Genomic DNA, 23,480 nt, shown 5'->3' on the forward strand with positions numbered 1-23,480 from the left:
AATGCAGACCATAGCATTCTCACTACCATGTTTGACTGTTTTAACAGTATATAGAGGATGGGGTTGCATATTCTGTGGACGCCATACATACTTTTTGCCATCTGAACCGAACCGATAGAATTTGGGTTCGTCGCTTCGAATCACGTTCGCTGGGCAACGCAACCACGTAAATTTGTTTTTATTTATTTAATCGGGGCTTCTTACCGTCCTTGATGATATTTTTACATCATAATTTTCTTTCAGTTCGTTGCGGATGGCACTGGAGCACTGAAACGGATCCTTGGCTTACAAACGATAAATTACTTTGTCTTCTTTTTTGTGGTCTTCCTTTTACGAGGACATTGCTCCATGTTTTGAACGGTTCCAAATTCTTCAAAATGCCGAAGCGCGTTGTAAACCAATTTTCTAGAGCACTCCAACAGCTTGCGGATATGCCAGAAACTGTCCTTCCCTTGTCTTCATCTGCAAAATTATTTTTCGCTTATCTTCTGAGCACCATTGTCCTTTAGCCATGACAATTTAAGTAGATTTGATTTTTTTAATAAGTTGATATTAGCAAATACCGGATTACCTTGTAAAGTGCACTTTTGTTTAACTAAACGGATTAAAACATGTATTAGGAATTAGAATGTGCTAAATTTATGACCAGCTAAAAATAGTTTGAATTACAAACTTATGCAGTTTTCTCGAAACGAAAGCAAATTTATTTATTAAGAGTATGACAATGAAAAAAAAAAAGTTGCTTAGAACAAAACTTATACAAGTAAAATAACGATATTTCTTATCTTCTTCAAGTGTGCTAAATTTTTTTCCACAACTGTATGTATCTAGCAAACATTTTTTTTTGATTTATGAGGTATACAAATATTATGTTGGTAAGATATGTAGATATGTAGGGATTTGAATCTAATTTGGTAGAATGTCTTATCTAGGCATTTAGTGAATTTTATATTTGGGTTATCTTTTATTGTCAATTAAACTTAGCGTAGAGCCTTGTTAATCGGGAAAGGGCAAATGTGTACGTTATTCTAAATACAGTGATGGAAACAAATAATAGAAACATGTATCTTCATCATTTGTGATACACAATATTTGTTTTTAGCAATTAAGTCTTTTGTCGTTAGTCTTTTTCTATTTTAATCGTACCTGATAATTATCTCAAATTGCAAAATAAATTGTTTTGTGGAAACAACTTTTTGTTTTCACTTAATTGTAAAAAGTTTGAGGCCAATGATGATTTCGCCTGAAAAAAATAATAGAAACAAGATATTTAAACTGTTATTCTAACTTAAGTGTCAGTTTTTAATCTATGCAAATAGGGTTTTTCAATGTATTTATTAGTTTGTCAGATATTTTATTTTCGATACGAGAAGAATGAAAAAACTAGGACAAGCTGGAAAAGTGATGGTTGAAATTGCAAAAACCTTAAACTGTTCGAAGAAAAAAGTATTTGAAACGTTACATTCACACCTTAAGAAGAAAAAAGAGGGCAAAAAAAGGATAAACTTCTTCGTCTTTTGATACATTATTGGTAAGAATATGTAAGAAGAAACCATTCCTTTCTTTAACTTATAGACGCAAGTCTTCCTAGTAGAAGTCCTCGGAAAGTGCCATTTTTTAACTAAGAAAACCATTATACAAAGACTTCCCTTTGCAAACAAACACTTACACCGTTCTTATTGGAATAACGTTGTATGGTCGGATGAAACGAAGATCAATTTATTTACTTCCAATGGAAAAATGTATGTATGTAAGAAGGCCAAAAGACAAGAAGTTTAACTCAAAATACACAAAGATAGAACGTGAAGAACGGTGGTGGAAATATAATGATTTGAGGGTAGGTACTTTTCAGTATCTGGTGTAGTTCCAATACTTTGAATCAAGAATAAGATGTGCTATGTGGGTTATGTCCACATCTTAAATTCAGTTATGATAACATTAACTGAAGAGGAGGTGCCAATCAAATGAGAGTTTATGCAGGATAAGCACCCATCAAAATTGGCTAAACAGTACTTACAACAAAACAAAAACAATGTTATGGAATGACCATCACAATCCCCCGATCTAAACCAAATTGAACACTTATAGGGCGAAGGATAGGAGATTTTAAAACCAAAAAGAAATACGAGTTATGGTCGAAAATTCAAAGGGAATGGTAGGTATACTCCAACCCTTTAGAGACATGAACCGAATTAGTGAATTCGATGGGGCGAACAGTGGAGGAAATTATTAAAAATAAGAGTGCCACTACAAAATACTCAAAGAATTTAAAATACTTTTGCCGTTAAGTTATTTTCTCGCTACAAAAAGAGTACCATTCTTATTTTGATTCTATTATTTCTTCCAGGATGAAACAACATAATAATCGCAAATCTACTTTTTATCATTTTTTCCAATTATTATATTTAAAAAAAAAATGTTTCATTCAAGCAAGATATCATTAAAAATCTATCTGTGTAGTTTTTTTTCCTACTCTTCAAAAATACCTTTTTATGTGTTAAAAAGAATGAACACGAAGCTTGGTTCTATTATTTTTTCCTTCACTGTATCTCTAAACAACAAAATTATTAGGATGTAAATGATCATATAGCTATATAATTATTTTTGAATAAAATTTGTATATACGTTGGTATAAATTCTTAATAAAAAACAGTGAGTATATAAAAGAAAAGTCTAACACATGGTGACACAGCTTTTTCATCTGAAAATGTCTGTGTTCAATCTCGAGTTAGAAGGTTATACTGAATATGTGGATTTTAAGATACCTTTAGAAATGGCGGACAAATATTATTCAGATTTCGAAATCAAAGATTATTGTAAAACAAAATTTTTAATGGACCATATATAAAAAAATAAAAACACAGAAATTTTAAATTTATTTTTGGTTTCCATCAAATTCAAACATTTGCTGCGTTCAATCTCAGACAAATAGGGTATCTGGATACCTTTTTGTTAGAGTTTTACGTGTAAAATAACAGCTGGTCAAAAACAGCTGAGGTGTCAAAATCCAAAGGTACCCAAGAATTTCTGGGGTATGTAGGTATCTGACAAACCAGCTGATTCAACACGTGGTTGAATTTCAAGATTTCAAGATTGATTTCAGCTTTTTGTATTATTGTTGGTAAACAAAAAGATACAAAATGTTAGTTGAAGTTGTATTTGAGGATGTTCTGTACCTAATAGACGATGAAGAAGCATTTGCCTCCGAATTTTAGAAGGTAATTATGATCTATTTGTTTAAACTTCAAGGTTATCTCTTATTTATTAAATTGAAACGCACCTATCGATTCATCATCGTCCCACGAATCAGTTGAATAACCCTTAAATGTTTTATCTTACAACAATTTTGACTTCAAAGCTTAAATGTTTCTCTGCTTTTTGTGAACAGCTGTCCAACTCGTTCAAAAAGGTTTTAAAAAAATCCACCTATCCAAGATACCCTATCCAACACGAGATTGAACGCAGCCATTTTGTTTAATCAGCTATACTGTCAGATATTCTTGCATAAATTTGGATTCATTTTTTGACAATCTACCTGTTTTGGATCAGATATTCTTTTGCATGTAAAATACTAACAAAAAGATATCCGGATACCCTATCTGTCTAAGATCGAACACAACCAATAGATATTAGTAAAGTGGAGCTCCTGCTCAAAATCCTCAGAGCAGGTTGTCTATTTTGTTTGCTAATTGAGGACTCCATTGTATTAATTTGTAAAGTATTTAGAATATTTCAAATATGTCACGTGAATGAGGTAACTTTATGTTTTGTGTTTTATTGCATTTAAGGTAATAATGTTCAAGATCAGATAAGCGAAATATTTCATTCATATAGATTTAATAATTATATTGAATTTATAAAATAATAATATTCAATGTTGTTTAGCCATCAAAATTATGTTTAAAGGCCAACAAGAAAAATTATATTTTAAATATCTTGTAAACAACATTATTAATTTCGTACATATACTGTCAAGTATAGATATTCTCTTTTAAGTCGCGCATCAAGAATGTGCGATTGATATATTACTAAGAATGAAAATGAAGTTTCTTTCCTTCTACCTGGCTGCATTCCAAGACTCTTATGCATCGTAAAAACTGTATTTCAATAGACAATCTTTTTAGCTACTAAAAGTTCTTCATATTTCGAAGTTTTTTGAATTATGAGTATTGCTACATTATAGTATAGACAGTTCTACAAACAGTACTATGATGAAATCCTTTGCCTTCCACATCTTGAAGTCCTAATCTCCAACATATCTCAAAAATATTTGCATCTTTACTTCAGGGGGAGTTGTGTCTTAAATTGTTTTCAGGTTCGAGTACCTACCCTTTTTAATGGTAGTACCCGTGCGTTGGACTGGCATTCCAAAAGTCTTGGGTTGGATCTCTCCCTGTGCCAACTAAAGTTTTTTTTACGGAGACTGGCTCTTAAGAGAAATTGACAAATCCTCCAAGAGTAATTCTTGTCATGAAAAGTGCTTTCTTAAACTAGCCGTTGAAATTCTGTTTAAAACTGTAGGTCCCCTCCATTTCTGACAACATTACTCACACACAGGAATAGTTGAGAGTTGTATGCTACAATGACCTAGTTCTCATTGGATTGTTGCACCACCTAATTTATTTATTTTTACATTTTAATTGACTGAGATATATTGTTTGTCATAATTTACTAAATCTTAATATATAAAAATCCAGTGTCATATGTATGTTCCCAGTGAAGTCTTCACCAAGTCAACCGATTTCGATGAAAGTTGGCATATTATGTATAAGTTGGTCTAACTTGAGATATAGGATAGTTAATATTTCGATTAATGGTCTTAATAATTTATAATTAACAATAAACTGATTGTCAATGTTGATGTTTGTTAGTAATCGTAAGTTTCATAAGTCTCGAACAGATGGCGCCACGTTGGAATTCGAAATTTCTTTTTCAATAACACGTGGTTCAATGTGATATTTTGATCGATCTATAACTTAACATAGCTTTTTCTGGATTATTTCTCATTTAATTTCTTGTGCTCTATATAATTTTGAATATTTCTTTTCAACAACTAAATTACAGTTTCATTAACGCAATAGAAATAGAGGCCCGTATCGGCTTCGCACGGTAGACATGAAAAGGTGAAACTCTTATATTCTCCACACTGTTTCAGATGTACGAGTACTTATGTACCAGCTGTTCAAATATTGTTTGTCACTTTTTCCATAGTTGGTTTCGACTCAATCAAAAAGTGCTTTTCCCACTAGCAATTGTATGTGGCACTTTCTCGAGTAGGATCTCCTGAAAATGAATACGTTTTGTGGCCACTCACAAATACCACAGCCAACTTAGTGTACAGGGAGGCTTTAAGATAACCATGCACTTTTTTCTAATTTAGTGTTTCATGATAGTTTTAATTACCATGCTTATAACCTTAATATCTGTACCTATTTATGTCTACCCGTGCGAAGCCGGGACGGGCAGTTAGTAATTTAATAAATATCTTACCGATAAGATACTCACTTAACGTTTTCTTTTTCAAAACGATAAAGCATTTTTTAATATTTAATTGCGACCAGTCTTCGCTCTTTGTAAACTTTTTCTGAGCTAATAGGTTAAAATGCTGCCATTAAAAATAAATAAAATGGACCGATTGCACACAAAAGTATCTATATACTATATATATAAAACTGAAATCAAGCCAAAGAGAATATCTTTGTAACGGTTTGGCTTCGAAATTTCTTATCCAATTGTCATGCAGTTTTTTTTAAATGAAAGATGATATCACAGGGAAGGTTTAAGGCATAAATAAAGTCCGATAATGTTAGTCAATAATTTGTTCACTGATCTCACGTTTCGATAGGAAATATAAATGAATATGAATACCAACTGCAAATTCTGTAGTGCATTCAAATATCCTAAAGAACCACCAGGTCTCTGCTGTTCAGGACGAAACGTGTTATTGGCAGAAATTACTGATCCACCGGAACCATTAAAAAGTCTTTTGAATCTTTCTCATCGATATTCTAAACATCTTCTTAATATGGTTCGTGTTTACAATTCTGCTTTCAAAATGACGTCATTCGGTGCCAATGAAATCAGACATGGAGATTTTATGCCTACATTTAAAGTTCAGGATCAAGTCTATCATTAAGCTGGATCTCTTTACCAAATAACCCTAACGAACCGACATTTTTGCAAATATATTTCATGGGTGATTCGGTAAGCGAAGTACAACGGCGAATGTCGATAGCCCCAAATACTTACAGAGAATTATTATATATAGAATTGAAAAACCGCTCACGAAACTTTCAAATTGCTTTTAGATTTGCAAAGTTAAGAGCGTCCATTTTGTAGTATCTCGAAAGAAAGCTCACTAGCTAACGTGTTTAAAGAAACGACGTTTATTGTGTGGGACGAATCGACTATGATAAATAAAGGTGGGCCTGAAGCAATGGATCGTACACTTAGATATTTTAGAGCTGATGAACGTCCGATGGGAGGTGTTGTGATATTATTCGCTGGTGATTTTCGGCAAACATTGCCAGTTGTGCCAAGAGGTACAAAAAGTGATGAAATATATGCTTAATGCCTTAAAACGTCGTTTCTGTGGGCTTCTGTCAAACTTTTCAGCTGGACTTGAAAATTGGGGCTCAAATAATACTTATGAGGAGTTTAAATGCACCGAGATTATGCAATGGTACTAGAGTACGGAAAGTAACTATGCAGAGGAACGTGATTGAAGCTAAAATTCTTTCCGGCTCAGCCCAATATCAAGTCGTTTTCATTCCCAGGATACCGACGATTACTAACGAATACCTGTTCGAATTTTAACGAAAGCAATTTTCTATAAAGCTTTGTTTTGCTATGTCTATCAATAAGACACAGGGACAGGGATCGAAGGTTTCAGGCCTTGACATCACAAATATCTGTTTTACCCACGGACAATTTTATGTTGCTTGCTCCCGAGTCAGATCTGCAAAAACTCTATATGTGTATGCGCCTCACCAAAGAACAAAAAAATATAGTTTACAAAGAAGTATTATAACCGTAATAGAAATGTGTACAGAAATAATATATAAATTAATAATTAAAAAAAGTGCAATATAAGAAAATTGTAGTTTTTTCATCCTCATTTCTTGTATATAAAATAGTTGAATACCTCCCGGGGAAGCCGGGAATTTAGCTAGCTTACTATGAAATAGCAAAGTTGTTTCTTATTTACTTAAAAGAAGAAAGAAACTTGTATGGATAATATTTTAAGTATTTACTGGAAAAATTCATCCGAACAACCTAGTAAATACTGTTTCTTATAGTAAGTGCTAGTATTCTTGTATTTACTATGAAAATTTACCAGTAAAAGCATTTACTGTCGTTAATGCATATGGCCCCTTGTTCCCTTACCAACGTAATGTGAATAAAGATGCAGTTTTTAAAAGATACATTTCATCAAAAGCAAAATAACATAATCATAGCCACATTTTGCCCATGAGCACGTTATGTACCCTCAATCCTCAAAGAATGGGTAGTCTCAGGGTGCAAGTATAGCTACCATTGAAATTTGTACTCAAAACATAAACATCAAAGTTATTAAATCTGTTCTCAACGAACGCTCTCAACTGCCTTTCTTTTGGACAAAAACTTAAAATAATAATCCAAAAATTTTAAAATATGAGAAGTATCAGTTTTAATCTTATTTTTGAACATAATATTTCATTGAAAAAAAGCCATGTCTCATATAAAGCCCGTGTATCACACAGAAATGGAAAATAAAACAGCAGACTTAAAAAATTGATATCACGATGTACAAATGTACTTTAACACATTTGGAGTTAAAATTAAAATATATCTTAGCTTAGTACCTACGAATATGATTTGATTACTTCTCGTGCTTTAGTAAAAAAAAAGAAACTTGAATGACAATTATTTATTGTACTTGATAAAAATAAGCACAAGATTAACTCTCATGATTTTGATCAATATTTACACAGTGCCTTCATATTTATAGTAGCATTCATAATATTTGTATTCTCATTTAAATCCATAAATACCTGATGATGCACATTTTGTTTTCTGGGTTAACAGTGTTAAGATTAATAAATTATTTCAGTTTGAAATGGAAAAATTTTAACTTTGAGACAAACCTCTGATTCATAATTACAGTTAAACTTCCAAAATTCCCCCAAAAATTTGGATAACAACAAAAACAAAAAGTATTTATTCTTGGTCAATTAAGTGACTAAATAAAAAAATCTGTAAATGTCAAAATCTGTCTGAGTTGTAGCTTTTTAAGTCGCGATTCCATTGAAGAAAAAGTTATCGTTACTATTTGTCTTCAAATGATCATAAAGTAATTAAACTACCATACGTACCACTCTGACTAACACGACGCCAATTATAGAAAAATTGATAGGAAAGAAAAATTGATGGCACTCGGTATTTGAAAATAGAAGCTTATAATCTTAAAAGTCCCCATAGATAACATCGATTTGAAAAGGCGAGAGCAGGTAGAATATAGCAAAATATACCGCCTAAAATGAAGTTATAGTGATTTGAATGCTAACACATTTTTTGGAAAAATTAGGCCTTATCTATTTAAAATGTTTAAATTAAATTAAATCAAACTTAATTAAATTAAAAAAGAGGCTCGAATGCGACCACCACTGACAACTTCACATACCGTCTGTCTATTTGTCTTGCTTAAAAGTTTATAAGTTTTTTGTGTTGGGTTAAAAAGTTGACTGTTTAATTATTCTTACAAATTTTAAAATTACCAACAATATTTTTCATATAAGGAAATAGTTAAGTTTGAAAATCTAGTTTTGTTAAATAGATTTTTAGTCGAAAACAAATTTTTACCAATTTTAGTAGAATTTCTCAAATTTTTACAAATTGGATGAACGAAATTAATTTGAGAGATATCAAGAAACGAACATCAATTTTTAACAAATTTGCGTACTATTTTTTGTAGCTTTTATTTTTTTATGAAAAAAACGGACTGTTGGATTTTTATAACAAATAACTACTGAATATCGAAAACAATATTTTCTATGAAATAAAAAAAGTTATTTTTAATTTTTGAAAAGCTATTTGAGTTGAAAATAAATGTTTACTAAGTTTTAGTATTGTTTTTTTTTTAGGGTTTTTATTTTTTTGTAAAAAAACTCGATTCGAAATGTTAAAACAATATTTCTTATAAGATAAAATAAGTTGGAAGCCATAATCTCAAATTTTGGAAAGATACTTGAGACGAAATTTAATATTTACCAACTTTGAGTAATTTTTTTTTTAGGTTTTTATTTATTTTTCTCGAAATTTTACCGGATGTTAGAAACGTTATTTTTTGTTGAAAAAAGTTGTTTTGGAGATGAAAACATTTTTTATTCGCAAAATTTTCGAGGTGACACATTTCTTTTCAGTTTTTTTGATTTATGACAAAATCCTTAATTGGATTTTTTTCCAAAAATATACTGGTTTGTTCACAATATAATACAATATAAAATTTAAATCAAGTCTATAGCGTCATTGGTTTTTGAGATATTTAGGGTAAACCAAAATGTTCACTTTTCTACTTGCGACATATAGAAACTATATGGCAAGTTTTGCATTCGTAAAAAATGTCGAACTCGAGATTTTAATCAAATATGATATTACGATGGTAGAGAAGTCGAAAAAAGTGGATCCCGCGATTCCGTCCAGTCTGTTTTGTCTGTCTGCCCACGCTCCTACAGCCTAAACCATTGCCTCAATTGAGTTCAAACTCAGAAGTTAAGGTTTTGAGCAGATTCGCGTTAGCTGTTTTATTTATTTATTTATTTATTTACATCTACAAGCAATTTACAGCTAACAGATTACGACTAAAGAATTCTTACAATAATGACAATAATTGATGTTTTTTTAACGATATCTATATACAGTATTAAAAAATAAATAAAAGCAAAACACTTTCCTTAAAACAATCTCTCGAACTACTTAAGTCAACATAATGGCAACTTTATTAAAATTAATGATAGCTCTAGAGACCGGCTCATTAAAACCATAGTTTGTTCTGTGAAACTGTTCTGAAGGTGAGGCATCTTACATGGTAGCATAACTCGTCCCTCACAAGCATTGCATCATGAATTTTTTGTCTTGATTCAAGAGACTTAATACCCAACAAAATACATCTTGCTCTGTAATCTGGTGAAAAATTCCAATTCATTTTATAAAATATAAATTTTGTAAAACGCCTTTGGAGTTTTTCAATTCGATCAGAATAAGTGCTAAAAGTTGGGTTCCATATAACATCTGCATAATTCTAATACAGACCTAACAAGAGATGTATAAAGCGACAATAAAGCAAAAGGGTCACTAAAATCAACGCAATTTCGCTTAATAAAGCCAACAAGTGAATTAGCTCTGCTGACAATATAGTCAATATGATTTTTAAACGAAAAATTTGAACTTAGAATTATGCCAAGGTCTTTGATTTTAACCACTCGATAAAGTGTATTAGCCTCTATTAAATAATTAAAATGAATAAATGTTTTAGATTTGAAGAATGTGATCACATTACATTTTTTTATGTTTAGATTTAAACTAAAGCAGACTTCATATTAGCTCCCTAATAGGTGTCCTTACAGGACACTGTCTTATAGGCAGACACGCAATACGACTTGGCGTAGCCTCAAATGACTTCTGTCTCATCTCTTATGCACCTGCCCTGCTCTTTCAATCAAACGCAAACTTCATCTGGGGGACTACTCTTTTGATAATCCCAGCGAACTAGCTTAAAAGGATATTAAATATCTTCTTCGCTTTATAAAAACCTCAAAATGGTTCTACTAGTTAGAAGTAATTCTCTAGATTCATGTGGTATCACAATGGGCCTTTCCCTTGGCCTAAGTGTGTGGATTCTAAATCCGCAGCCACGCTAACCTAACCTAACCTAACCTAACTGTTAGCAGTACACCAGTTCGCAATAAGGTTAATATCAGATTGTAAGAGGTGGCACATTTGATCTTCAAAAATAATTTCAAGTCGTCAGCATATAAAAGACACTTAGAGAATTTTACAGTTGACGCAATGTCATTAATAAATATATTAAAGAGCAGAGGACCCAAGTGACTACCCTGAGGGACGCCAGAAGTGCATGAAATAGATTTTGAAAGAGAGCTATCAATGATAACTTTTTGCGACCTGCCCGTTAGATAAGATGAAATTCAACTTAAAACCTTAGAATGGAAACCAAAGATTTCCAGTTTTGCACCAGAATGTTATGATTTACAGAATCAAAAGCTTTGCTAAAATCTGTATAAATCACATCTACCTGATACTTATCTTCTATGGAATTTATAATATATCTTGAAAATAGCACCATATTGGTTGTAGTGGATCGCCCAGATATAAAACCGTGTTGGAATTCAGATATAGATTCCTTGGTTAAGAATTCAATTTTGTTTTTTACAATACTTTCAAACAATTTAGGTATTGCGTAGAGCTTAGAGATACCTCTATAATTTTCTATCATATTCTTAGATCCAGGTTTATGAATTGGAACTAGATATGAAGTTTTCCATGTATTGAGAAAGATTCCTTCGGATAGGGACTTATTAAAAATACAAACAAGAGGAATACAAAGTGCTGAAGCACAAAGTTTGAGAAATTGTTTTTTTTTTATTTATTTATTATTTATTTTTCTCATTTCCATACAATTTTTTTGGTCAAAAAACAAACAAATAGATTTTTTTTTAATTTTCTCTAAAATTTTATTTTTTTTAAATTTTAATAAGAAAATCATATTTTTATATTGCTCAGGAAAGGTACCGCTCATAGAACCGTTATTTTGTTTTTTTTTTTTTAATTTTCTCAGCAACTTATGAACTGATTTCAATAATTTTTTTGAATAAGCTCTTATATTGCCTTAACAATATTTAATTATCAAAAGTCAAATTTTATTGTTTGGATGTTTAAAAAAATATTGCATTTTTTCAAAATTCTATATCTCAAAAATGGGTCAACATTTTTTTACGAAATTCAAATGTAAAGCGTATATTTACAATCACTAAACAACTGCATACCAAAAATATTTTTAGAACCAAATTGAAAAATTTTATATATACAAAATTAATTTAAAAAAACGACTTTGACGATTTTCAAAAAATAATAATTAAAAATCCTGGGTTTTTTATTTATAAAATGGCATTTAAATTTTTGAAAAAAGATTTTATTTTCAGGTAAAATTTTGAATCTTAAAATATTTTTTTTAATTTTTTAATTGTATTAAATGTAAATTATTTTGACAACATTTTAATTATGTTCCTATCTTTTATCCAAATTAATGCATTTAGTACATATTTATGTTTTTTATAACTTATTATATTGTAAATACCAACAATGGCTGTGTAGCACCACCGGGTAGTGGCCTTGGTATCCTTGCATATATGATTTTAAAATATTATTCTTTACGAATAAGGTTATTTCACACATATTTTACTTACCTTCATCTAAATAAAAGAATAAATGGTTAGTACAAGTTTAAGAAACGGGCCAGAAAGAGTATATGTATTTTCTATTAGGCGTTACGTACAACCTCTACAACTATTGCTTACGTGTCTCTTCATAACTAAAATCCAAAACGCACAAGAGTCTGACTGTTAACAACACATGAATAGCAATTTCTTGTATCTGTTAGTATGCTTTTTATTTTTTCTAACTTTAACGTAAAAAAATATACTGAACGTACTAACTCCATGTTTTCGCTGAAAACTTGTAGGAACGAAGGAATGCGATTGGATTGTAGTAAGTACCTTCTACCTACCAATAACATTTCTTCATCATAAACATGTCCTTATCTATCTAGCTGCACAAAGCTTATCACGTCAATACTACACAACCAATTGGCGATCGCTTTACAATTTGAACATTCATGTTCTGCCTCTTTCTTATCTTCAGATAATTTACTGTCCATCCTGGTTCTTCTAATATTAAACTAAAATAAAGCTATCCACAGGAAAAAGCTTTAAATGAACTGAATGAAATGAATGTATTTCAAAATGCAGAGTTTTATGGAAAAAATTAGAGTATTTAAAAAAAGGTTATCCTGAGACAAATTTCAATAAGAGTTTACTCCTTTAGTGTGTGATAAGTGAGTTCAAAAATCTATGTCTTTAATTGATAAATATACGATATCGTTAATTTTAAATAAAAATCTAGTAGATATTTGTGAACTAAAAGGCTAAAGGCCTAATTATAATAAGCATAAGCTAGCATATGAGCGCATAAGTAAACGTGCGAATACAAAGAATCTCAATACGAGTGAGCATAATGGAGTCTAGCTCCGTTTCGTTCAACTTTTCTCAGTTTCGTTAACTTAAGCAAGAGCGATCCCAGTCGCTCGCCGCATATGTAAGCAAAATCTGACATGTAGACACGTGAGCAAAATTGCATTATGGCTATCCGCATTAATTTCACAAACTATAGTGAATTTTCGTTGGGTTTTTGACATAAGCTTATGTTTGCTTATGCCTATTATAGTTGGGCCTTAAGAGTTATTGTTTTAATGCATTTAAATACTATGCAACGTTTGCTTCATCAAGTTCTACATGAACTTAAATAGAATATACAACAAGCCTAAGAAGTATTGTGTTCAGTTCTAAAACAATAAATGAATGTACTACTTTCAATTTAAATATACAAAAATACGAATAGTAAATATTCTTATCATATTATTTAAGAAGCAGAAAAAGTGTTAGAGGACTTACGTAAACAACACAATTAAGTCAAATTAGAGAAAAACATGTTTTTGTTATTTTCTCAAAAAAAAAAAAACAATGTAGAACACATTTTATTAATTTGTTTCTAGTTTTTAAAAAGCAATTGATAAGCTAATTGAGTTTTAGTTAAAAATATTATTTTTCTTGTGAAAATTTTTGTTTCAAGGCGCCAGTTATAGCTACCATTGATTTTCATCGTTGAAAAAAAACATTGCAATTTTTTAGTAGGTCGTTCATAGCTATCATTGAAAATGTCTGTCATTGAAAATAATTTCCTGATTGAAAACCACCGCAAAATGTTAACTGACTGTTTGTCTTTGGAATTGTGTGAAAGTAGAACACAAATCACAATTCACTTTTGAACATAAAAGTATCAGCTGTTTTCGAGAAAAATAAATGCATAATTACACTTTTTTTCTCAAAAAAATACTTTGTATGATTTTCGATCGATCAGTATATAATTTTTATTTCTAATCAAAGTGAAACACCGTCAAGTATCGATTCAAACATTTTTCAGGATCGATTTTAATGATAGCTATAACTGGCGCCTAAACATTCATATCAGAACACATAAATTTGATTCCTGGCTTTTAGAAAATCTTTACTATTTTTATTTCAAAAAAATATATGTTTTTGTTTTTAAGACTTAAATTAAATTTTGTATTATATATCGTCATACCAAACAAATATATTTTTGAGCAGAAATCCAACAAACAGTTTTATTATAAATAAAAAAAACTGAACAAAATTTGGTCACCTCGAAAATTTTACAAATAAAAATAATTTTATCTCTAAAACAATTTTGTGCAACGAAAAATAACGTTTTTACCATCTGGTAAAATTTTGAGTAAAATCGAATTGACAGTTTTTTTCTTATAAAATATAAAAACCTAAAAAAACATTCCTCAAAGTTTGTAAAAATTGATTTTCGACTCAAAAATGTAATAAAAGTGAAGAAAAATTGATTTTCGACTCAAATCATTTTTTAATACTTTGAGACATTGGCTTTAAACTAATTTCATCTTTTTTAAATATTGTTATCAACATTAAGTAACATTTTGAGAAAAATCGAATTGACAATTTTTTTGCCAAAAATTAAAAACCTAAAATTAACAAACAAACAGGTAAAAATTGATTTTCAACTTAAATCTATTTTCAAAACTTTGAGGTATTGGCTTTAAACTAATTTTATCGTATGAGAAATATTTTTTTCAATATTCAGTGAAATTTTGAGAAAAATCGAATTGACGGTTTTTTACAAATAAAAAAAACCTAAACAAAATTAATAAAAGTTGCTAAAAATAGATTTTCGACTCAAATATCTTTCCAAAAATTAAAAATAGTGACTTCAAACTAATTTTTTCCAATCTTTTATAAAAATCCAAAACTCATTTTTTTTCATAAAAAATTAAAATCTACAAAAAATAGTACATAAAATTGGTACAAATTGATGTTCGGTTCTTGATATCTCGTGAACAATAAAAGATATTGACTTAAAATAAATTTCATTCATTTAAGCCGAATCCGAACGACAAATTTGAGAAAGCACCAAGACAAATCGACAGACCCGATTAATAATCAGTGTGGGTCGCATCCCACCCTTTTTTTTTGATTTAAGATCAAATCTGCATACCAGAATTTTTCAGCAGATTTTCATTTTTGCACTCATCCTAATACAATTATAAAAATATGTTTAGCTACCGAAGTAACACTAATACAATGATAAACAAAAAAACAATTCCAATCGTGTTCCATGCGTTAAGAAAAAAATCAATTTTTGACAGAAATCTGAATTTACCCATGAAAATCCACATGAATGAAATGAGTCGGGCTTGAAATATAAACAAAAATTCGGAGATTTTGATTGAATTACACAATCAAGTTCCACTCTTTGAGTTTTCCATTTAAATTTTTTAAACTTTCTTCTTTGAGCTGTCAAACTCAATAACGCGTCGTGCGACTAGAAAATTTGAAACGAAACTTAACAAGTTGCATGCATAATGGTTTATGAATACAGATTGTGAGTATTTTCATACTCTTTTCTTTTTGGACACGATGTCAATGCTTCACGATCTTCAAGTTAAAATTCGTAAGGTAATCGATGGTCATGGAAAATTTCATAAAAAGGATATGGTGCTACTAACGTAGCTTTCCATTTGGTTGATATTAAATGGTCATGGCATATTTTCATTTTTATAGTAAAATAAACATCCATTTATTTCTCGTTTATATAAACATGATTAAGACATATTAAAAGTTAGCTCCTGTATTTTTATCAAATTTAATCAAAACCAGTGTAACAATTCTCTAAATTTTGGCATAAAACAAGTAGTATTCCTCTCTTAAGACACTATTTTTGAAGTAAGTCTCTAGAATTTAAGTCAAAAGACATTTCAACCAGAACTAGTTAGATTCATGAACAAACGCTCTATTGGTGAAATATCTCCAGAAGCATCTCCAGAAACAAAGACAATTCAAAGCACTGAAATGTCCGTAACCAATATGTCCATTATCGATCTTGGTCGACTTCTTGATGAAAAGCTAGGAAAACACCTGCTGCATTTGGCAACAAAGACAGACTTGGACGAACTTTCTCGCAAAATGGCGGTATCAAATAAAAAACAAGTGGCACTTGAAAAGAAAGTTGCTTTTGCAGAAGAGCGTTGTGAAAAGCTTGAGTCGCAAATTGAACACCTTATGCAGAAATTCACTGAAAAAAACATCATTGTGCACCAACTCGTAAGGTTAATGTGAATCCATTAAACCAGGCGAAGGAGCTCAGCCAGAATCTTAAAATCCGCGTTTGACAGTGTTGATAGAGATTTAAAGTTTTATAAACTATCGGTATTGGGTCTACCATTTAAAATGTGGAAAACACTTAAAAAATGTATACAAATTGCTCAGCAAAAGTTTGAGACGGGACCTCGATGTCGGAAAGTTTTTTGACTTCTATAGGATTGAGACAAGGATGTATCTTGAGCACACTACTGTTCTTCCTCTTCCTTGATGATAAGTTTGTTATTTAAACGGAGGGATTGATATACGTGGCAGCCTAATCAAAGTCTTTATGTATGCTCCCATAAAACTTCAGATGATGATTACCAAATTGGAAGAGTACTGCAAAAGATGGAACCTAACCGTAAATCGTGCAAAATCTCAGATAATGGTGTTTGGTAGTAGTAAGGGATTTCGGAGTGGTAATTTTAATTGGAAACTTGATGGGGTTTCTGTAACAAATAGTAGACAACTACAAATACCCTGGCTTAATAATGACGCCACAAAATAGTATGAAGTTTCATTTAGGAGAAAAACTAAAAAAATCAAAAAATGCTATCAAAGTATCAACTCTTGGTTCAGCTGCATGAAAGATAAAAATATTGGTCTACGTGCAAAATACCAGATATTTGAGACTACTGCTTGATCAATTATGTTGTATGCAGCCCAGGTTTGGGGATACCTTCAATATGAGACTGTCGAACAACTGCTTAGATTTTTCTCAAAGGAGTACTACACCTGCCCATGTCAACGCCCACTTATATGTTGCATATTGAAACTGGACTTCCATCAATATACATCACAACACTGAAACTACATTTCGACTACATCCTTAAAGTGCTTAACATCAATGTATCTCGTCTTCCTAAAACCTGTGCCTTGGAAAAAAAATCGTCATGTTTTGAAAAGTGGAAGGAATTGGCTGAGAAGACCGGATGTCCGCTCAATCTAGAAGCGTTTAACTTTCATCAAATGTAATCAGAGTAATACAATATTCTTCGGGTTCTGGATGAAAGTATGCACAAATCATTTATCGAAGAAGCACAATCTTCAATATACAGAGTATATTCAATATACAGAGTATATTATCCCAAGATCGAGCACGATCTCAGCAAGATAAGTTATTTCGGAAATACCGAGAGTGTTAGTAGAATATCTACCATTTTTTTTAACCGCCCAAATCTCCCAATCCAATGAAGTATGTGTAATCTGAATACTCGTGAAGATATAATGCATTGTGTGGGAATATGTCCAGTACTTAAAGAAATACGAAAACTATACCTAGGAAAAGCTATTCTCACAACGGAAGAAGTTATTTATCTTTTGAATGGAAATGATTGGTCGGCTCTTTTCAAATTTGTAAAACCCGCATTAAGATATCGAAACCAAATTTTAAGAGAAGCATTTTAATTATAATAATTATAGGTAACTTGAGTAACTATTTTGTTAAATTGCAATTATATTATCAATCATGTAAACCTTATGTAAATTCTTATAAATTATTGTATCAAATAAAATCTTATTCTAAATTTTAAAAAAATCTATAAACATGTAGCCTTATGTAGTTGGGACGTTAGAATGCATAAATGTTCTACCTACCTGTACTGATCTGAAATGATTTAATTAAAATCTGCACTAGAAGTAAGAATTCTAAATCTGATTCAAATGAAAAACAAATCAATTTTGTTGCCCGATGAAATGCAAACAAAATTAAAATGATTTTTTCACGCAGTTTTAAATTAAATGCAAATTAATTTAAGTAAACAATTTCCATTAGGTTCATTGCTCATAACATCTTTTCAAACGTTCGAAAACAAAATTTCCTATCAAACGGTGACGGTGTTTACAATTTCTATTTTATTGTGAGATCAATTGAAATTGAGATAATAAGTGTAACTTTTTTCAAGATCGAGGCCAAACAGATATTTATTCAATTCCAAAATGTTGGAATTACAATTTTGTATAGGCATACACAAATAACGTGCTTTTCTATTACGTATGATTAAGATTTCCAATCTTGTTGCTTACCAAAAATGTACACTTGCATTATAAGTTGGATAAATTTATACACAATCGAAGATTAAAACTTTTCGACAGCTATATCGGTAGTTAAAATATGAAGTGTGACTTTTAAATGATAAGTCATAATAAATTAAGATTCGGTAGCTGCTAACACTTTATTACCTAATAAATAGCATTTAAATATGTTTGTTACTTATCAATAAATCAGAAAGTACAAAACTACTGATAAGGACACGTCACTTATTTTTTAGCTTAAGCGATAATAAGACGGCTTATCTCAAAATTCAAAGTATTAATCCCAATCTTAACATGATTTGTTTAGAAAATCATATAATACCTACATTTAAATACTATCATCTTATTGTTAGTCTAGTTATTATTCTTCTTTCAAGAAAGTCTTCTTCTAAAAAAGACTTGTAATACTTTTTATTTATTATTATTTTTGTTTTTTTTTTTAACTTGCAGAATGCCCTCCCAACGTAATAGTATAGAGTGTTTGGACAAATCTAGAAATAATGGAAAATCAGCACTGGATCGTACACCGAAGGAAGAAATTTTGGAAGAGGAAGAAATTGAGGACTCATCAGCTGAAGTTATTGTGCCACCTGATGGAGGATGGGCTTGGGTAGTGATGGTAGCATCATTCCTCTGCAATACTGTTGTGGATGGGATTGTATTGAGTTCTGGCATGATTCAAGTGTCACTGATGAATGAATTCAAAGTATCCGAAGGATATGTACAACTTGTAAGCTCATTGTTAAGCGGTTTCTATTTGATGGCAGGACCATTTGTAAGTGCCTTAGCAAACCGATATGGATTCCGACCTGTGACCATGGTGGGAGCTGTTTTTGCAGCATTATCATTTGGATTGTCGTACTATGCTACAAGTGTCGAGTTCTTGTTCATATCGTATGGTTTTCTTGGAGGACTCGGATTTTGCATGGTTTATATACCTTCAGTGATAACAATTGGATATTATTTCGAAAAATGGCGAGCTTTGGCGACTGGTATTGCAATGTGTGGTTCGGGGGTGGGAACATTTATTTTTAACCCACTCACGGATTATCTTGTGAAGGAGTACAATTGGCGAAATACAATGGCTATTCAAGCTCTTATCGTTCTCTCGTGTGCTTTATATGGTGCGGCTTTCAGACCAATTCAACCTATACAACTCGCAATATCCGAAGAAAATGAGGACAAAAATCATGAAAATGGGAGCTTTTCAGAGAAACCTAGACTCTTAACTATAACACAAAAACCACTGCCAGAAGGCCGTTTAGCATACTCAGTACCGAACAGTGCACACAATACTTACATGGGAGCCACGCCTAAACATCACTATCCCACAGCTTCGGAAATATTCCGAGGTGCGAATTTTGAACGTCGTTTATCGGGCACTGCAAGCAAGGGAACTGAACTTAAGAATCTTCGGAAGTCACAGCCAACCACCCCTAATGGGGAATCGCACCCAATATACAACCTTAATAAAGAACTAACAACGGTCGGAGAGAACGAAGAAGAAACTGAAGGTCAAAATCTATTAGAGGCCGAAATTAAGCCTGTATCGATGCAGGCCAGACGCCATACTGTTTCTGGTCGCAGACCAATAGACATGCAGAAAAAAGCAAATACTCCAAACCAAGAAACACATCACAATACTCGTCCAATGTACCGAGATGATATTTTCTTTTCAGGATCACTCGTACGAATTCCTCAATACACATCACAATCATCCTTAGGCTACCATATGTCCGTAACCAGGTTGCCAACCAAAAAGGATATACTAGAAGAAAGACAAAAAGGCTGTCAATTATGTCCGGAAGCTGTGCGAAGGACCCTGTCCACTATGCTTGACACTAGCTTACTTAAATCACCGTCCTTTATGCTGCTAGCCATAAGTGGGTTTCTAACGATGATGGGCTTCTTTGTGCCATTTATTTTTGTCGCCCGCCGTGCTAAAGTGGCTGGAATGGATAATAAAACGGCTTTGTTCATTGTTTCTGCCATTGGAATATCAAATACTTTTGCAAGAATTGGCTGTGGACTGCTGAGTTCGTTTGATGGAATTTCGCCATTGTATTTGAATAACATCGCCATTACTGCGGGAGGCTTAGCAACCATATTCAGCGGACATTTAATTAACGATACGACTCAGTTCATATTTGCAGCATTGTTTGGTATTTGTGTTGCGTGCTTTTCGGCGTTGCGCTCGTTGATTGCTGTGGAGCTTATGGGCCTGGAAAAACTAACTAACGCTTTTGGATTTTTAATGCTGTTTCAAGGTCTTGCTGCAGCCATGGGTGCTCCAATCGCAGGTAAGATACATACATATATACACATAACATAAGTAAAATTTCATTTAATTAGCTGAAATGAAAAAAAACCTAAATGTACAATGCAAAGGGTGTCTTTTTTAGAAACAGAACATTATGATTTCTGGCATATGAGTTCCAAGACTGGCTCAGACATTGTCTAATCTTGAGGTCCAATTTTCGATAAATTTTTGTAAGGCTTGAGACCGTTTATCGGCAATATCGCGGTGTATGTTGAATACTTGTACACACCACTCCAAATACGGGAGTTTTCTTTGTCATAATTGTATGAATTCATTCATACGAGTATGAACGGTTCTTGTGATTTATGATTCATTCATAAAATGCAGGTATTTGATATTAGTAAATCCAATGTTTGTATACTTAAGTTAAATGAATTAAGTTCATGTAATGTGATTTTTATGAAATTGCTATACATAGAACTTATGAATATGTCCCTAGATTTTGTGAATGCATTCCTAAGAACTATGTACAGCACACATGGATCTATACATAAAACCAAAAATTCTCACCCTAGATTTATGAATGCATTCCTATAATCTATGTACAGCATACATGAAAAATATGAATCTATACATAAACCCAAAATTGTGTCCCTAGATTTTATAAATGCATTCCTAAAATCTATGTACAGCATACATGAAAAATGGGAATCTATACATAAAACCGTAAATTCTGTCCCTAGATTTTATGAATGCATTCCTAAGAACTATGTATAGCATTCATGAAAATTATGAATCTATGCATAAAACCCAACATTCTCTCCATAAATTGTATGAATACATTCCTAACATAACATTTATGAAAAATATGAATCAGTCTTTAATTTTCATAAAACGCAAGAATTTTTCACACAATTTGTAAAACCCTTACATAAAACCCAAACTTATATTCCTAGATTTTATGACTGCATTCCTTAAAACTATGTGCTTCTTTCATGAAAAATATTTATTATTCATAAGAAAGTGCAATTGTTAAAGCAGGAACCGTTTATGCTCGTATCTATAAATACATGAAATCTATGATCAATCTTCCATACAATTTTTTTAGGAATTAAGATATATAAAAACAACACCCATACATGAAATTTATGATCGCTTTTTCATACATTTTCTGGAAAAATAAGCCATTTTGGCTCTAAGAACGCCGTTCATAGATTTTATATACAATTTTTCAGTGTAGTATTTCAAGTTAAAAGTTGTTTGCCTCCAACAAAAACACCCGTTACATTTTCAATGCAATTGAAACTAGATGAAACATTTCGTTCTAAGTTTCTTTGGACCGAAGTTTGTCATGATTAGGCAGATTATTTGGAGAAGTTCAGTTTTATTCTTCCCAGAAGACGGAACTTCCATTAACCAAAATTTTGTAAAGCAATTGTTTTAAATAACCTTTTTTAATAAAGACAAATAAGATAAAAGAAAATAATCTTCTTATACTTTGAGGTAAATATTTGCTTCACCCGTCTAAAGAAACAATTATTTTTATTATTATTTACATGAATTGTCCGTAGTTAATAACTAGCAAAAACGCAATGGAGGAATAACTATAAGTTAAATAAATTCTATTTAATTTTGCATTAAGACTACCAGTAAATAATTTAATGTATAACATTTAAGAACAATAATAAAAATCCAAACACATCTAAAAGTACCATTTTTCATTATTTCCTAAAAATTTTATTATTTATTTAAATGTATTTACTTTTTTTTCCAGGTCTTCTTGTCGATTTGACCGGTGGTTATGATATTTCGTTTTATTTTGCTGGAGGTTTAATAACCCTTTCGGCATTCCTTTGCTACCCACTAAACTACGTGAGCAAATGGGAAAAGGAGAGAGATCTAAAACGAGTACCAGTTCCGCAAGCCTAAACAAAGACTAAGCAACCAATATAATATGATATGGTGTGCCTAATTAAGTGACTTTAAGACAATTTTAAATTGGCCAATTTAATTTCTTTAAGAACATAATAAAGTTACCTGCTAATTTAATTTTTATTTTATTTTAAATGACTGCCAATGAAGAAGAATATAGGATAAATTGTATGTATTTCTATGCTATTAACATTTTTTTTATTGAATTGAAAGATAAAAATATATTTGTTAATAAATAAATTCGTTTCTGACTAATGCTTTAAGGGTGCAATATAAATCGATATTAAAACGTGCGTACAGATGAAACTGTGTGCATATGTTTTAATGAACTGCTTTTAAATTAATGAATGAAAATATAACCACACATTTAAAAGGGTATGAATTTTCTATACATTGTTATTCTTTTATCTCTAACGTGGTTTATGGATTTTGTACAATCTTTACATTCATACTTCAGACGTAAGAAAGTGACTTGTTTAACGTTTAATAATGGGTCTTGAAGAGACAAAGACATTAGCACAAAATATACAAAGAAAAACACAGATTCATTAAGTTTATTTCGGCTTCAAAGCCAAATATCTCAAGAATTAAAAATGTACTCAGGGAGTAAGGACGAAATATGCTAATTAGATTTCTATTATTATAAAATCATGAATTATTGTAGACATGTATTGATTTTTAAACATTAATTATTTGTATTAATGTATTGATATCTTATAACAACTGAGAAGTGACTAATA

The 23,480-nt window shown here is 31.2% G+C and overlaps 1 protein-coding gene across 1 annotated transcript in view; it reads left to right on the top strand.

Moving 5' to 3' along the window:
* LOC129948997 (uncharacterized) overlaps nucleotides 1–22,857 on the top strand; it is a 36,780-nt gene extending 13,923 nt beyond the window's left edge. Inside the window, exons 2-3 of the mRNA XM_056060178.1 lie at nucleotides 18,999–20,848; nucleotides 22,583–22,857. Of these exons, the coding sequence (XP_055916153.1) occupies nucleotides 19,000–20,848; nucleotides 22,583–22,737 (2,004 nt within the window). The 5' untranslated portion in view covers nucleotide 18,999 and the 3' untranslated portion in view covers nucleotides 22,738–22,857. The remainder of the gene's footprint in view (nucleotides 1–18,998; nucleotides 20,849–22,582) is intronic.
* The last annotated feature ends 623 nt before the right edge of the window (nucleotides 22,858–23,480 follow it).

Source organism: Eupeodes corollae, chromosome 3 (genome assembly GCF_945859685.1).
Source record: "Eupeodes corollae chromosome 3, idEupCoro1.1, whole genome shotgun sequence".
In the NCBI taxonomy this organism is placed as follows: domain Eukaryota; kingdom Metazoa; phylum Arthropoda; class Insecta; order Diptera; family Syrphidae; genus Eupeodes; species Eupeodes corollae.